At 55.5% G+C, this 15,713-nt stretch overlaps 1 protein-coding gene across 1 annotated transcript in view; it reads right to left on the minus strand.

Annotated features, from left to right (window-relative positions):
• Window positions 1-15,713, minus strand: part of KCP (kielin cysteine rich BMP regulator) — a 275,686-nt gene that overhangs the window by 164,364 nt on the left and 95,609 nt on the right. The window contains exons 11-13 of the mRNA XM_075584275.1: window positions 13,217-13,390; window positions 10,629-10,808; window positions 4,196-4,466 (exon numbers count right to left, since the gene is read on the minus strand). Of these exons, the coding sequence (XP_075440390.1) occupies window positions 4,196-4,466; window positions 10,629-10,808; window positions 13,217-13,390 (625 nt within the window). The remainder of the gene's footprint in view (window positions 1-4,195; window positions 4,467-10,628; window positions 10,809-13,216; window positions 13,391-15,713) is intronic.

The raw sequence follows: 15,713 nt of genomic DNA on the forward strand, positions 1-15,713 counted from the left end.
TGAGACTGAATGGGTGGGTGAGTGGGAGACTGAATGGGTGGGTGAGTGGGAGACTGAATGGGTGGGTGAGTGGGAGACTGAATGGGTGGGTGAGTGGGAAACTGAATGGGTGGATGAGTGGGAAACTGAATGGGTGGATGAGTGGGAAACTGAATGGGTGGGTGAGTGGGAAACTGAATGGGTGGGTGAGTGGGAAACTGAATGGGTGGGTGAGTGGGAAACTGAATGGGTGGGTGAGTGGGAAACTGAATGGGTGGGTGAGTGGGAAACTGAATGGGTGGGTGAGTGGGAGACTGGGTGGGAGACTGACTGGGTGGGAGACTGACTGGGTGGGAGACTGACTGGGTGGGTGAGTGGGAGACTGACTGGGTGGGTGAGTGGGTGACTGACTGGGTGGGTGAGTGGGAGACTGACTGGGTGGGTGAGTGGGAGACTGACTGGGTGGGTGAGTGGGTGACTGACTGGGTGGGTGAGTGGGAGACTGACTGGGTGGGTGAGTGGGAGACTGACTGGGTGGGTGAGTGGGAGACTGACTGGGTGGGTGAGTGGGAAACTGAATGGGTGGGTGAGTGGGAAACTGAATGGGTGGGTGAGTGGGAAACTGAATGGGTGGGTGAGTGGGAGACTGAGTGGGAGACTGACTGGGTGGGAGACTGACTGGGTGGGTGAGTGGGAGACTGACTGGGTGGGTGAGTGGGAGACTGACTGGGTGGGTGAGTGGGAGACTGAGTGGGTGGGTGACTGAGTGGGTGGGTGACTGAGTGGGTGGGTGACTGAGTTGACTGGGTGGGTGACTGGGTTGACTGGGTGGGTGGGTGACTGAGTGGGTGGGTGACTGGGGGAAAGTGACTGGGTGGGTGTGTGTGTGGGTGGGTGTGTGGGTGTATGGGTGTGTGGGTGTGTGGGTGGGTGTGTGGGTGGGTGGGTGTGTGGGTGACTGGGTGGGTGACTGGGTGGGTGATTGGGTGGGTGGGCGACTGGGTGGGTGTGTGGGTGGGCGACTGGGTGGGTGTGTGGGTGGGTGTGTGGGTGGGTGACCTTGACTGGGTGGGTGGGTGGGTGACTGACTGACTGACTGACTGACTGGGTGGGTTGACTGACTGGGTGGGTGGGTGACTGGGTGGGTGGGTGACTGGGTGGGTGGGTGACTTGGTGGGTGACTGGGTGGGTGACTGGGTGGGTGACTGGGTGGGTGACTTGACTGAGTGACTGGGTGGGTGACTTGACTGAGTGAGTGGGTGGGTGACTTGACTGAGTGGGTGGGTGACTAAGTGAGTTTTTGGGTGACTAAGTGAGTGGGTGGGTGGGTTACTGAGTGGGTGGGTGACTGAGTGGGTGGGTGGGTGACTGAGAGGGTGACTGAGTGAGTAGGTGGGTGACTGGGTGAAAGTGACTGGGTGGGTGACTGAGTGGGTGGGTGACTGAGTGGGTGGGTGACTGAGAGGGTGACTGAGTGAGTGGGTGGGTGACTGAGAGGGTGACTGAGTGAGTGGGTGGGTGACTGGGTGGGTGTGTGGGTGACTGGGTGTGTGACTGGGTGACAGTGCGTGGGTGGGAGACGGTGGGTGACTTACCTTGACCCCGTGGCATCTGGCTGGGGCAGGAGGTGAGTTCGGGAAGCTGGGGGGGGGGGGCAAGAGTGGCAGGAGACCCGCACCGCGCTTCCCCTCCGTCCGGGAGCCGGCGCACGTGAGGGGGAGTCCCGCGCCGCGCTTCCCCTCCGTCCGGGAGCCGGCGCACGTGAGGGGGAGTCCCGCGCCGCGCTTCCCCTCTCCGGTAGCGGCGCACGTGAGGGGGAGTCCCGCGCCGCGCTTCCCCTCTACGGTAGCGGCGCACGTGAGGGGGAGTCCCGCGCCGCGCTTCCCCTCTCCGGTAGCGGCGCACGTGAGGGGGAGAGCAGGAGGCCCGGGCCACGCCGCGAAGGGGGAGGAGCCTGGAGTTTGCTGTTGAGCAGGAGGGCCGCGGCGCACGGTGAGGGTGATGGTGCGGCTGGGGATGTTGCGGAGCGTGGGGATTTGGGTGAGGTAGGGGGAGAGAGTGAGGGGCACCGGGAGAGGAGGGGGGTGTGTGTGGAAGGTGAGCTGCGGTCCAACTGACGGGGGATAGTGAGGGTGTGTGTGTGTGTGTGTGAGGGGGGGGGGTGTGTGTGAGGGGGGATGGGGGTGTGTGTGTGTGAGGGTGTGTGTGTGTGTGTGTGTGTGTGTGTGTGTGTGTGTGTTTTTGCCCGTCACTCTGCCTCAGGCCAATGAGAGGTGCGGGGGCGGGCAGGCCAAGGGACCAATGAGATTGCCTCTAGGGACGCAGACATACAGTGCTTTCAGAAATATATAGTACATGCAGTGACACACACTACTATTGTATATCCTATATAATAACAGTATGCAATTCTGCGCAATATAAAGTACTGGGGGCTGTGCTTATACACAATATAATGCATACTGTATATACCCAGCTGCCTTCATTACTCTATGCCATGTGACAGGTACTCTGTGCCCTGTGACAGGTACTCTGTGCCCTGTGACAGGTACTCTGTGCCCATGACAGCTACTCTGTGCAGCATTGTGTGTAACAGTACTGTAATAACAGCGCAGCATTGTGTGTAACAATACTGTAATAACAGCGCAGCATTGTGTGTAACAGTGTAACAGTACTGTAATAACAGAGCAGCATTGTGTGTAACAGTGTAACAGTACTGTAATAACAGCGCAGCATTGTGTGTGTAACAGTACTGTAATAACAGCGCAGCATTGTGTGTAACAGTACTGTAATAACAGCGCAGCATTGTGTGTGACAGTGTAACAGTACTGTAATAACAGCGCAGCATTGTGTGTAACAGTACTGTAATAACAGCGCAGCATTGTGTGTAACAGTGTAACAGTACTGTAATAACAGCGCAGCATTGTGTGTAACAGTGTAACAGTACTGTAATAACAGCGCAGCATTGTGTGTGTAACAGTACTGTAATAACAGCGCAGCATTGTGTGTAACAGTACTGTAATAACAGCGCAGCATTGTGTGTAACAGTGTAACAGTAATGTAATAACAGCGCAGCATTGTGTGTAACAGTGTAACAGTACTGTAATAACAGCGCAGCATTGTGTGTGTAACAGTACTGTAATAACAGCGCAGCATTGTGTGTAACAGTACTGTAATAACAGTGCAGCATTGTGTGTAACAGTACTGTAATAACAGCGCAGCATTGTGTGTAACAGTGAAACAGTACTGTAATAACAACGCAGCATTGTGTGTAACAGTACTGTAATAACAGTGCAGCATTGTGTGTAACAGTACTGTAGTAACAGCGCAGCATTGTGTGTAACAGTACTGTAATAACAGCACAGCATTGTGTGTAACAGTGTAACAGTACTGTAATAACAGCACAGCATTGTGTGTAACAGTACTGTAATAACAGCGCAGCATTGTGTGTAACAGTGTAACAGTACTGTAATAACAGCGCAGCATTGTATGTAACAGTGTAACAGTACTGTAATAACAGCGCAGCATTGTATGTAACAGTACTGTAATAACAGCGCAGCATTGTATGTAACAGTACTGTAATAACAGCGTAGCATTGTGTGTAACAGTGTAACAGTACTGTAATACAGTAACAGTGCAGCATTGTGTGTAACAGTACTGTAATAACAGCGTAGCATTGTGTGTAACAGTACTGTAATAACAGTGCAGCATTGTGTGTAACAGTACTGTAATAACAGTGTAGCATTGTGTGTAACAGTACTGTAATAACAGTGCAGCATTGTGTGTAACAGTACTGTAATAACAGCGCAGCATTGTGTGTAACAGTGTAACAGTACTGTAATAACAGCATACAGTGTAGAACGTAATTGTGGTGTATTTACAATGTACAACACAACAGTGTTGTATAGTACATGCAGTGACACACACTACTATTGTATATCCTATATAATAACAGTATGCAATTCTGCGCAATATAAAGTACTGGCGGCTGTGCTTATACACAATATAAAGTACTGGGGTGCTTATACACAATATAATGCATACTGTATATACCCAGCTGCCTTAATTACTCTATGCCCTGTGACAGGTACTCTGTGCCCTGTGACAGGTACTCTGTGCCCTGTGACAGGTACTCTGTGCCCTGTGACAGGTACTCTGTGCCATGTCCTCCGTGAGTTCCCCTCACGTTTAACCCCTCGCTCTCCTATCTACCTCGTACCTGGGCACTCCTTGCAGCACTGGCCAGGCTTGCTGACTGGGTTGGCACACGGGGCCTGTGGGCACACCACGTCGGTGCAGGTGACACTGCCGTCCAGGCACACGCAGCGCTGGCAGGGGTCAGACGTGGGGGTGAAGGTCACGCGGTTAGAGTATTCCCAGCTCTTATAGAAGCAGCGGTCACACACAGGACAGCAGGACGCCGGCGGGGAGGGGACCGGGTGACTGCAGTCGTGGGCACACTGTATCCGCTGGCATGTCACCAGCTCATTCTGTGGGAGGGACATGCGTGGCAGTCAGAATGGAGAAAAACTTCCGTTCAATGAGCCAAAGGTCCCTTCTATTTGTGTCCACTCCTGTCACTGTCACCGTGTCACCTCCTGTCACTGTCACCGTGTCACCCTGCTCAGGGACAGGGTGCCTCCTGTCATTGTCACTGTGTCACTCTGCTCAGGGACAGGCTGGGTCCTGTCATTGTCACTATGTCACCCTGCTCAGGGACAGACTGGCTCCTGTCATTGTCACCCTGCTCAGGGACAGACTGGCTCCTGTTATTGTCACTGTGTCACCTCCTGTCACTGTCACCGTGTCACCCTGCTCAGGGACAGTGTGGCTCCTGTCACAGTGTCACCCTGCTCAGGGACAGCATGGCTCCTGTCACTGTCACCGTGTCACCCTGCTCAGGGACAGGCTGGCTCCTGTTATTGTCACTGTGTCACCTCCTGTCACTGTCACCGTGTCACCCTGCTCAGGGACAGGGTGCCTCCTGTCATTGTCACTGTGTCACTCTGCTCAGGGACAGGCTGGGTCCTGTCATTGTCACTATGTCACCCTGCTCAGGGACAGACTGGCTCCTGTCATTGTCACCCTGCTCAGGGACAGACTGGCTCCTGTTATTGTCACTGTGTCACCTCCTGTCACTGTCACCGTGTCACCCTGCTCAGGGACAGTGTGGCTCCTGTCACAGTGTCACCCTGCTCAGGGACAGCATGGCTCCTGTCACTGTCACCGTGTCACCCTGCTCAGGGACAGGCTGGCTCCTGTTATTGTCACTGTGTCACCTCCTGTCACTGTCACCGTGTCACCCTGCTCAGGGACAGGCTGGCTCGTGTCACTGTCACCGTGTCACCCTGCTCAGGGATAGGCTGTCTCCTGTCACTGTGTCACCCTGCTCAGGGACAGGCTGGCTCCTGTCACTGTCACTGTGTCACCCTGCTCATGGACAGGCTGGCTCCTGTCAGTGTCACCCTGCTCAGGGACAGGCTGGCTCCTGTCACTGTCACCGTGTCACCCTGCTCAGGGACAGGATGGCTCTTGTCACTGTCACCGTGTCACCTTGCTCAGGGACAGGCTGGCTCCTGTCACCGTGTCACCCTGCTCAGGGACAGGATGGCTCCTGTCACTGTCACCGTGTCACCCTGCTCAGGGACAGGATGGCTCCTGTCACCGTGTCACCCTGCTCAGGGACAGGATGGCTCCTGTCACCGTGTCACCCTGCTCAGGGACAGGATGGCTCCTGTCACTGTCACCGTGTCACCCTGCTCAGGGATAGGCTGTCTCCTGTCACTGTGTCACCCTGCTCAGGGACAGGCTGGCTCCTGTCACTGTCACTGTGTCACCCTGCTCATGGACAGGCTGGCTCCTGTCAGTGTCACCCTGCTCAGGGACAGGCTGGCTCCTGTCACTGTCACCGTGTCACCCTGCTCAGGGACAGGATGGCTCTTGTCACTGTCACCGTGTCACCTTGCTCAGGGACAGGCTGGCTCCTGTCACCGTGTCACCCTGCTCAGGGACAGGATGGCTCCTGTCACTGTCACCGTGTCACCCTGCTCAGGGACAGGATGGCTCCTGTCACCGTGTCACCCTGCTCAGGGACAGGATGGCTCCTGTCACCGTGTCACCCTGCTCAGGGACAGGATGGCTCCTGTCACTGTCACCGTGTCACCCTGCTCAGGGACAGGATGGCTCCTGTCACTGTCTCCAAATAACCCCTTGCTGTGCCTCTTAATTAAATGAAACTTGTAACACCGAGGTAGGATGACAGTCTGTTTAGCAGTACCATTGGTTTTTATGTGCCTCACATGTGCTAATCAGGGCTGTCAGGGCTGTCAGGGCAGCACCTAATCCCATCCGGTGACCTGTAAGACCTATATACTGCAGCTAGAGACAGACTGGGGCAGCAGCTACATGTAAGGCCTGGGACCCGCTGCGCTCGTTGGCGCGGGCGGCCACACGCGAGTTCCCCACCAGCAGGGGAATCCTGCGGAGCCGGTCACGGTCCTCCCTGGCGGCACAGCGCACTACACGCTGTGGCGCGTCAGCCGCTATGGGATACAAGAGAATGTTGATCCCTAGCGTTGACGCGTCACGTGGTGTGGCTGTGAGCCAATGGGGAGGGGAGGCTTCGGGAGGAGAAGAGGCTTCGGGGAGCGGGGAGGAGTGTGGAGTGAAAGCAGCGTGAGTGCCTGTATGTGTGTGTGTCTGAGTGCGTGCGTGCCTGTCTGTGTGTGTGTCTGAGTGTGTGCGTGCTTGTCTGTGTGTGTGTGTATGTGTGTGCCTGAGTGCGTGAGTGCCTGCCTCTGTCTGTGTGTGTGTCTGAGTGCGTGCGTGCCTGTCTGTGTGTGTGTCTGAGTGCCTATCTGTGTTTGTGTATGTGTGTGTCTGAGTGCCTATCTGTGTTTGTGTATGTGTGTGCCTGAGTGCGTGAGTGCCTGCCTCTGTGTGTGTGTGTGTGTGTATGTGTATGAGTGCCTGCCTGCCTGCGTGCGTGTGTGTGTGTGAGAGAGTGCCTGCGTGTATGTGTGTGTCTGAGTGCGTGAGTGCCTGCCTCTGTCTGTGTGTGTCTGTGTGTGTGTGTCTGCGTGTGTGTATGAGTGCCTGCGTGTGTGTGTATGTGTGTGCCTGAGTGCGTGAGTGCCTGCCTCTGTCTGTGTGTGTGTGTGTGTATGTTTATGAGTGTGTGTGTGTGTGAGAGTGCCTGCGTGTGTGTGAGAGTGCCTGCGTGTGTGTATGAGTGCCTGCGTGTGTGTATGAGTGCCTGCATGTGTGTATGAGTGCCTGCGTGTGTGTATGAGTGCCTGCATGTGTGTATGAGTGCCTACGTGTGTGTATGAGTGCCTGCGTGTGTGTGTGTGTGTATGAGTGCCTGCGTGCGTGTGTATGAGTGCCTGTGTGTGTGTGAGAGTGCATGCGTATGTGTATGAGTGCCTGCGTGCGTGTGTGTGTGTATGAGTGCCTGCGTGCGTGTGTATGAGTGCCTGCGTGTGTGTGTATGAGTGCCTGCGTGCGTGTGTATGAGTGCCTGTGTGTGTGTGAGAGTGCCTGCGTGTGTGTGTATGAGTGCCTGCGTGCGTGTGTATGAGTGCCTGTGTGTGTGTGAGAGTGCCTGCGTGTGTGTATGAGTGCCTGCCTGCGTGTGTATGAGTGCCTGTGTGTGTGTGAGAGTGCTTGCGTGTGTGTATGAGTGCCTGCCTGCGTGTGTGTATGAGTGCCTGCCTGCGTGTGAGAGTGACCGCATATTGCGGTCTGTGTATGTCAGCGCCCCGCCTGTCTGCAGTGCGGGCGCGCTGACTGAGGGAGCGGGGCCTTAGCCTAAAGCAGGACAGCTTCAAAGGAGCCATTGTTTATGTAGCCTGTAGTGTGGAATTTAAAAGGGAGCGCAACAGGAGTGAAACAAGTGGACAACACGACACCCACTGCCCCTGAATCCTGGATTTGAACTACACTGGAAAGGAAGATATTATCTATCCCAGACTGCGCATCTCAGCTGTATGCGTGTCTTTATTTATATAGCGCCATTAATGTACGTAGCGCGTCACAGCAGTAATACACACGACAATCATATAAATAACAAATAATACAAATAACACATAGAGGGGAGAAGTTCTTCAGACATAAAAGTAACATTTCGGAAGAGGAGTCCCTGCCCCGAGAAGCTTACAATCTAATTGGTAGGTAGGAGGACGTACAGAGACAGTAGGAGGGAGTTCTGGTAAGTGCGTCTGCAGGGGGCCAAGCTTTATGTATCGTGTATAGTATCAGCCACAGATCTACTCATATGCTTCGTTAAGCAAGTGTGTCTTAAGGTGGGTCTTAATGGTGGATAGAGAGGGTGCTAGTCGGGTACTGAGGGGAAGGGCATTCCAGAGGTGAGGGGCAGTCAGTGAGAAAGGTTTAAGGCGGGAGAGGGCTTTAGATACAAAGGGGGTAGAGAGAAGACATCCTTGAGAAGAACGCAAGAGTCGGGATGGTGCATAACGAGAAATTAGGGCTGAGATGTAAGGAGGGGCAGAAGAGTGTAAAGCTTTAAAAGTGAGGAGAAGAATGGAGTGTGAGATGCGGGATTTGATCGGAAGCCAGGAGAGGGATTTCATGAGGGGAGATGCTGAGACAGATCTAGGAAAGAGTAGAGTGATTCTGGCAGCAGCGTTTAGGACAGATTGTAGGGGAGACAGGTGAGAGGCAGGAAGGCCGGACAGCAGGAGGTTACAGAAGTCGAGACGGGAGAGAATGAGGACCTGAGTCAGAGATTTAGCAGTCGAGTAACAGAGGAAAGAGCGTATCTTAGTTATATTGCGGAGGAAAAAGCGACAAGTTTTAGAAATGTTTTGAATGTGAGGGGAGAATGTGAGAGAGGAGTCGAGTGTGACCCCTAGGCAGCGTGCTTGGGCTACTGGGTGAATGATCGCACAGTAATGTGGAAGGAGGTACACTACCGACACACTTTATTGAAGTGTGGTCGGTACCGCAAGCCGGGAAATCTCCCGGCTTGCTAGTGGCCGCCCCTCGGCGTGCCGCGCGTCATAGACGCGCGGTCACGCGTCATCGGGAGCGTGCGCCCCCTGCACGCGTGTCCAGGGGCTCCCCGAGGGAGCCCTGGTGTCCCGCGATCGCGGGACAGCGGCAGGGGGTTCCGGGGGACCCGGCGGACCCGGCAGCGGTAGGGAGAGCGCCCCGATCGGAGGGCGCTCTTCCGCTGCTTCGGCGCGCGCCCGTCACACTCGGGCGCGCGCCAGGCTACTGCTGCGGCACAGAACGGGCAAATGCTCGAATAAACTGTGCCGCAGCAGTAGTAGGGCCAGGTTTGGGAGGAAGTATGAGGAGCTCTGTTTTAGCCATGTTGAGTTTAAGGCGTCGGAGGGCCATCCAGGATGATATAGCAGAGAGACATTCAGAAACTTTGGTTTGTACAACAGGTGTAAGGTCAGGGGTAGAAAAGTATATTTGTGTGTCGTCAATATATCCTCAATATCCGACTAACACCCTCTCTATCCACCTTTAAGACCCACCTTTCGGAAGTATATGAGTAGCACCGTGGCTGATAATTAACACCTCATACATAAACCTTAGCCCCCTGCAGACACACTGACCAGAACACCCTCCTACTGTCTCTGTACGTTCTTCCTACATACTGATTAGATTGTAAGCTCTTTGGGGCAGGGACTCCTCTTCCTTAATGTTACTTTTATGTCTGAAGCACTTATTCTCATTATGTGTTATTTGTATTATTTTTTACTTATATGAGTGTCCCGTGTATTACTGCTGTGACGCGCTATGTACATTAATGGCGCTATATAAATAAAGACATACAATACACACCCTGCTCAGGGACAGGATGGCTCCTGTCACTGTCACTGTGTCACCCTGCTCAGGGACAGGCTGGCTCCTGTCAGTGTCACCCTGCTCATGGACAGGCTGGCTCCTGTCATTGTCACTGTGTCACCCTGCTTAGATACAGCTGGGCTCCTGTCATTGTCATTGTCACCCTGCTCATGGACAGGCTGGCTCCTGTCACAGTGTCACCCTGCTCTGGGACAGGCTGGCTTCTGTCATTGTCATGGGGTCACCCTGCTCAGGGACAGGCTGCCTCCTGTCATTGTCACCGGGTCACCCTGCTCGGGGACAGGCTGGCTCCTGTCACTGTGTCACCCTGCTCAGGGACAGGCTGGCTCCTGTCATTGTCATGGGGTCACCCTGCTCGGGGACAGGCTGGCTCCTGTCACTGTGTCACCCTGCTCAGGGACAGGCTGGCTCCTGTCATTGTCATGGGGTCACCCTGCTCGGGGACAGGCTGGCTCCTGTCACAGTGTCACCCTGCTCAGGGACAGGCTGGCTCCTGTCATTGTCATGGGGTCACCCTGCTCGGGGACAGGCTGGCTCCTGTCACAGTGTCACCCTGCTCTGGGACAGGCTGGCTCCTGTCACTGTGTCACCCTGCTCAGGGACAGGCTGGCTCCTGTCATTGTCATGGGGTCACCCTGCTCGGGGACAGGCTGGCTCCTGTCACTGTGTCACCCTGCTCAGGGACAGGCTGCCTCCTGTCATTGTCACCGGGTCACCCTGCTCAGGGATAGGCTGGCTCCTGTCACCGGGTCACCCTGCTCAGGGACAGGCTGGCTCCTGTCACCGGGTCACCCTGCTCGGGGACAGCTCACCTGGCAGGCGCACTTGGTGCAGACGTCCCCGGGCGCCTGGAAGGCGTCTCCGCTCTGGTAGGCGCGCCCGTTGTGTTTGCAGATGCCAGCGCACCGCGGGCAGCATTCCCCGGGGGGGGTCACCGGGTACAGACAGGACACACGGGGACAGGGCACAGACACGCAGGTCACCTCCCCGTCCTGAGGGGGACACGGAAAGACAAGAACACTGATACCTGCAGAGCATTGCACTGTAATCCCATCACTGCCTGATATCTGCAGAGCATTGCACTGTAATCCCATCACTGCCTGCTATCTGCAGAGCATTGCACTGTAATCCCATCACTGCCTGATATCTGCAGAGCATTGCACTGTAATCCCATCACTGCCTGATATCTGCAGAGCATTGCACTGTAACCCCATCACTGCCTGATATCTGCAGAGCATTGCACTGTAATCCCATCACTGCCTGCTATCTGCAGAGCATTGCACTGTAATCCCATCACTGCCTGATATCTGCAGAGCATTGCACTGTAACCCCATCACTGCCTGATACATGCAGAGCATTGCACTGTAATCCCATCACTGCCTGCTATCTGCAGAGCATTGCACTGTAATCCCATCACTGCCTGATACCTGCAGAGCATTGCACTGTAATCCCATCACTGCCTGATATCTGCAGAGCATTGCACTGTAATCCCATCACTGCCTGATACCTGCAGAGCATTGCACTGTAACCCCATCACTGCCTGATACCTGCAGAGCATTGCACTGTAACCCCATCACTGCCTGATACCTGCAGAGCATTGCACTGTAATCCCATCACTGCCTGATACCTGCAGAGCATTGCACTGTAATCCCATCACAGCCTGCTATCTGCAGAGCATTGCACTGTAATCCCATCACTGCCTGATATCTGCAGAGCATTGCACTGTAATCCCATCACTGCCTGATATCTGCAGAGCATTGCACTGTAATCCCGTCACTGCCTGATATCTGCAAAGCATTGCACTGTAATCCCATCACTGCCCGATATCTGCAGAGCATTGCACTGTAATCCCGTCACTGCCTGATATCTGCAGAGCATTGCACTGTAATCCCATCACTGCCTGATATCTGCAGAGCATTGCACTGTAATCCCATCACTGCCTGATATCTGCAGAGCATTGCACTGTAACCCCATCACTGCCTGATACCTGCAGAGCATTGCACTGTAATCCCATCACTGCCTGATATCTGCAGAGCATTGCACTGTAATCCCATCACTGCCTGATACCTGCAGAGCATTGCACTGTAATCCCATCACTGCCTGATATCTGCAGAGCATTGCACTGTAACCCCGTCACTGCCTGATATCTGCAGAGCATTGCACTGTAATCCCATCACTGCCTGATATCTGCAGAGCGTTGCACTGTAACCCCGTCACTGCCTGATATCTGCAGAGCATTGCACTGTAACCCCATCACTGCCTGATATCTGCAGAGCGTTGCACTGTAATCCCATCACTGCCTGATATCTGCAGAGCATTGCACTGTAATCCCATCACTGCCTGATACCTGCAGAGCATTGCACTGTAACCCCATCACTGCCTGATATCTGCAGAGCATTGCACTGTAATCCCTCAGCCTGATATCTGCAGAGCATTGCACTGTAATCCCATCACTGCCTGATATCTGCAGAGCATTGCACTGTAATCCCATCACTGCCTGATACCTGCAGAGCATTGCACTGTAACCCCATCACTGCCTGATACCTGCAGAGCATTGCACTGTAACCCCATCACTGCCTGATACCTGCAGAGCATTGCACTGTAATCCCATCACTGCCTGATATCTGCAGAGCATTGCACTGTAATCCCATCACTGCCTGATATCTGCAGAGCATTGCACTGTAATCCCATCACTGCCTGATATCTGCAGAGCATTGCACTGTAACCCCATCACTGCCTGATATCTGCAGAGCATTGCACTGTAACCCCATCACTGCCTGATATCTGCAGAGCATTGCACTGTAACCCCATCACTGCCTGATATCTGCAGAGCCTTGCCCTTTAATACCCCCCACTGCCTGATATCTGCAGAGCATTGCTCCATATTCCCAGCACAGTGTGACATCTGCAGGAGCAGCGGCTGCACTCCTCCTTGGGGAAGCTCCCCCCCCCCCTGTGCTCCCCCCCTCTCACCCTGCATGAGCAGCGGCTGCACTCCTCCTCTGGGTCGGGGAAGCTCTCTCCCCCCCACCCCCCCTGTGCTCCTCCCCTCTCACCCTGCAGGAGCAGCGGCTGCACTCCTCCTTGGGGAAGCTCTCCCCCCCCCCCCCCCCTGCGCTCCCCCTCTCTCACCCTGCAGGAGCAGCGGCTGCACTCCTCCTCTGGGTCGGGGAATCTCTCCCCCCCGCCCCTGCGCTCCCCCCCTCTCACCCTGCAGGAGCAGCGGCTGCACTCCTCCTCGGGGTCGGGGAAGCTCCCTCCCCCCCCCCCCCCCCGTGCTCCCCCCCCCCCCGTGCTCCCCCCTCTCACCCTGCTCCCCCCCTCTCACCCTGCAGGAGCAGCGGCTGCACTCCTCCTCGGGGAAGCTCTCTCCCCCCCCCCCTGTGCTCCCCCCTCTCACCCTGCAGGAGCAGCGGCTGCACTCCTCCTCGGGGTCGGGGAAGCTCTCGCCGTTGGCGCAGTCTCGCCCGCTGTAGTTGCAGCCGTCACACACCGGGCACAGGCACGCGTCCTCCGCGGGGTGCGGGCAGGTCACCTGACCACAGGACTGAGGGCCACAGGTCACATGACCTCTCTGCGGAGAGAATCACAGAGGGCGGAGGGCTGTAGTATATAGCAGGCGGAGGGCTGCGGTATATAGCAGGCGGAGGGCTGCGGTATATAGCAGGCGGAGGGCTGTGGTATATAGCAGGAGGAGGGCTGTGGTATATAGCAGGAGGAGGGCTGTGGTATATAGCAGGAGGAGGGCTGTGGTATATAGCAGGCGGGGGGCTGTGGTATATAGCAGGAGGAGGGCTGTGGTATATAGCAGGCGGAGGGCTGTAGTATATAGCAGGAGGAGGGCTGTGGTATATAGCAGGCGGGCTGTGGTATATAGCAGGCGGAGGGCTGTGGTATATAGCAGGCGGAGGGCTGTGGTATATAGCAGGCGGAGGGCTGTGGTATATAGCAGGCGGAGGGCTGTGGTATATAGCAGGAGGAGGGCTGCGGTATATAGCAGGCGGAGGGCTGTGGTATATAGCAGGAGGAGGGCTGTGGTATATAGCAGGAGGAGGGCTGTGGTATATAGCAGGCGGAGGGCTGTGGTATATAGCAGGCGGAGGGCTGTGGTATATAGCAGGCGGAGGGCTGTGGTATATAGCAGGCGGAGGGCTGTGGTATATAGCAGGAGGAGGGCTGTGGTATATAGCAGGAGGAGGGCTGTGGTATATAGCAGGCGGAGGGCTGTGGTATATAGCAGGAGGAGGGCTGTGGTATATAGCAGGCGGAGGGCTGTGGTATATAGCACGAGGAGGGCTGTGGTATATAGCAGGCGGAGGGCTGTGGTATATAGCAGGAGGAGGGCTGTGGTATATAGCAGGAGGAGGGCTGTGGTATATAGCAGGCGGAGGGCTGTGGTATATAGCAGGCGGAGGGCTGTGGTATATAGCAGGAGGAGGGCTGTGGTATATAGCAGGAGGAGGGCTGTGGTATATAGCAGGAGCAGGGCTGTGGTATATAGCAGGCGGAGGGCTGTAGTATATAGCAGGCGGAGGGCTGCGGTATATAGCAGGCGGAGGGCTGCGGTATATAGCAGGAGGAGGGCTGCGGTATATAGCAGGAGGAGGGCTGCGGTATATAGCAGGCGGAGGGCTGTGGTATATAGCAGGAGGAGGGCTGCGGTATATAGCAGGAGGAGGGCTGCGGTATATAGCAGGAGGAGGGCTGCGGTATATAGCAGGCGGAGGGCTGTGGTATATAGCAGGCGGAGGGCTGTGGTATATAGCAGGCGGAGGGCTGTGGTATATAGCAGGAGGAGGGCTGTGGTATATAGCAGGAGGAGGGCTGTGGTATATAGCAGGAGGAGGGCTGTGGTATATAGCAGGCGGAGGGCTGTGGTATATAGCAGGCGGAGGGCTGTGGTATATAGCAGGAGGAGGGCTGTGGTATATAGCAGGGGGAGGGCTGTGGTATATAGCAGGAGGAGGGCTGTGGTGTATATAGCAGGAGGAGGGCTGTGGTATATAGCAGGAGGAGGGCTGTGGTATATAGCAGGAGGAGGGCTGTGGTATATAGCAGGCGGAGGGCTGTGGTATATAGCAGGCGGAGGGCTGTGGTATATAGCAGGAGGAGGGCTGTGGTATATAGCAGGGGGAGGGCTGTGGTATATAGCAGGCGGAGGGCTGTGGTATATAGCAGGCGGAGGGCTGCGGTATATAGCAGGAGGAGGGCTGCGGTATATAGCAGGAGGAGGGCTGCGGTATATAGCAGGCGGAGGGCTGTGGTATATAGCAGGAGGAGGGCTGTGGTATATAGCAGGAGGAGGGCTGTGGTATATAGCAGGAGGAGGGCTGTGGTATATAGCAGGCGGAGGGCTGTGGTATATAGCAGGCGGAGGGCTGTGGTATATAGCAGGAGGAGGGCTGTGGTATATAGCAGGAGGAGGGCTGCGGTATATAGCAGGAGGAGGGCTGCGGTATATAGCAGGAGGAGGGCTGTGGTATATAGCAGGAGGAGGGCTGCGGTATATAGCAGGAGGGCTGTGGTATATAGCAGGAGGAGGGCTGTGGTATATAGCAGGAGGAGGGCTGTGGTATATAGCAGGAGGAGGGCTGTGGTATATAGCAGGCGGAGGGCTGTGGTATATAGCAGGCGGAGGGCTGTGGTATATAGCAGGCGGAGGGCTGTGGTATATAGCAGGCGGAGGGCTGCGGTATATAGCAGGCGGAGGGCTGCGGTATATAGCAGGCGGAGGGCTGCGGTATATAGCAGGCGGAGGGCTGCGGTATATAGCAGGCGGAGGGCTGTGGTATATAGCAGGAGGAGGGCTGTGGTATATAGCAGGAGGAGGGCTGTGGTATATAGCAGGCGGAGGGCTGTGGTATATAGCAGGAGGAGGGCTGTGGTATATAGCAGGA

The sequence above is a fragment of the Ascaphus truei genome, unplaced genomic scaffold (assembly GCF_040206685.1).
Source record: "Ascaphus truei isolate aAscTru1 unplaced genomic scaffold, aAscTru1.hap1 HAP1_SCAFFOLD_519, whole genome shotgun sequence".
NCBI lineage: Eukaryota > Metazoa > Chordata > Amphibia > Anura > Ascaphidae > Ascaphus > Ascaphus truei.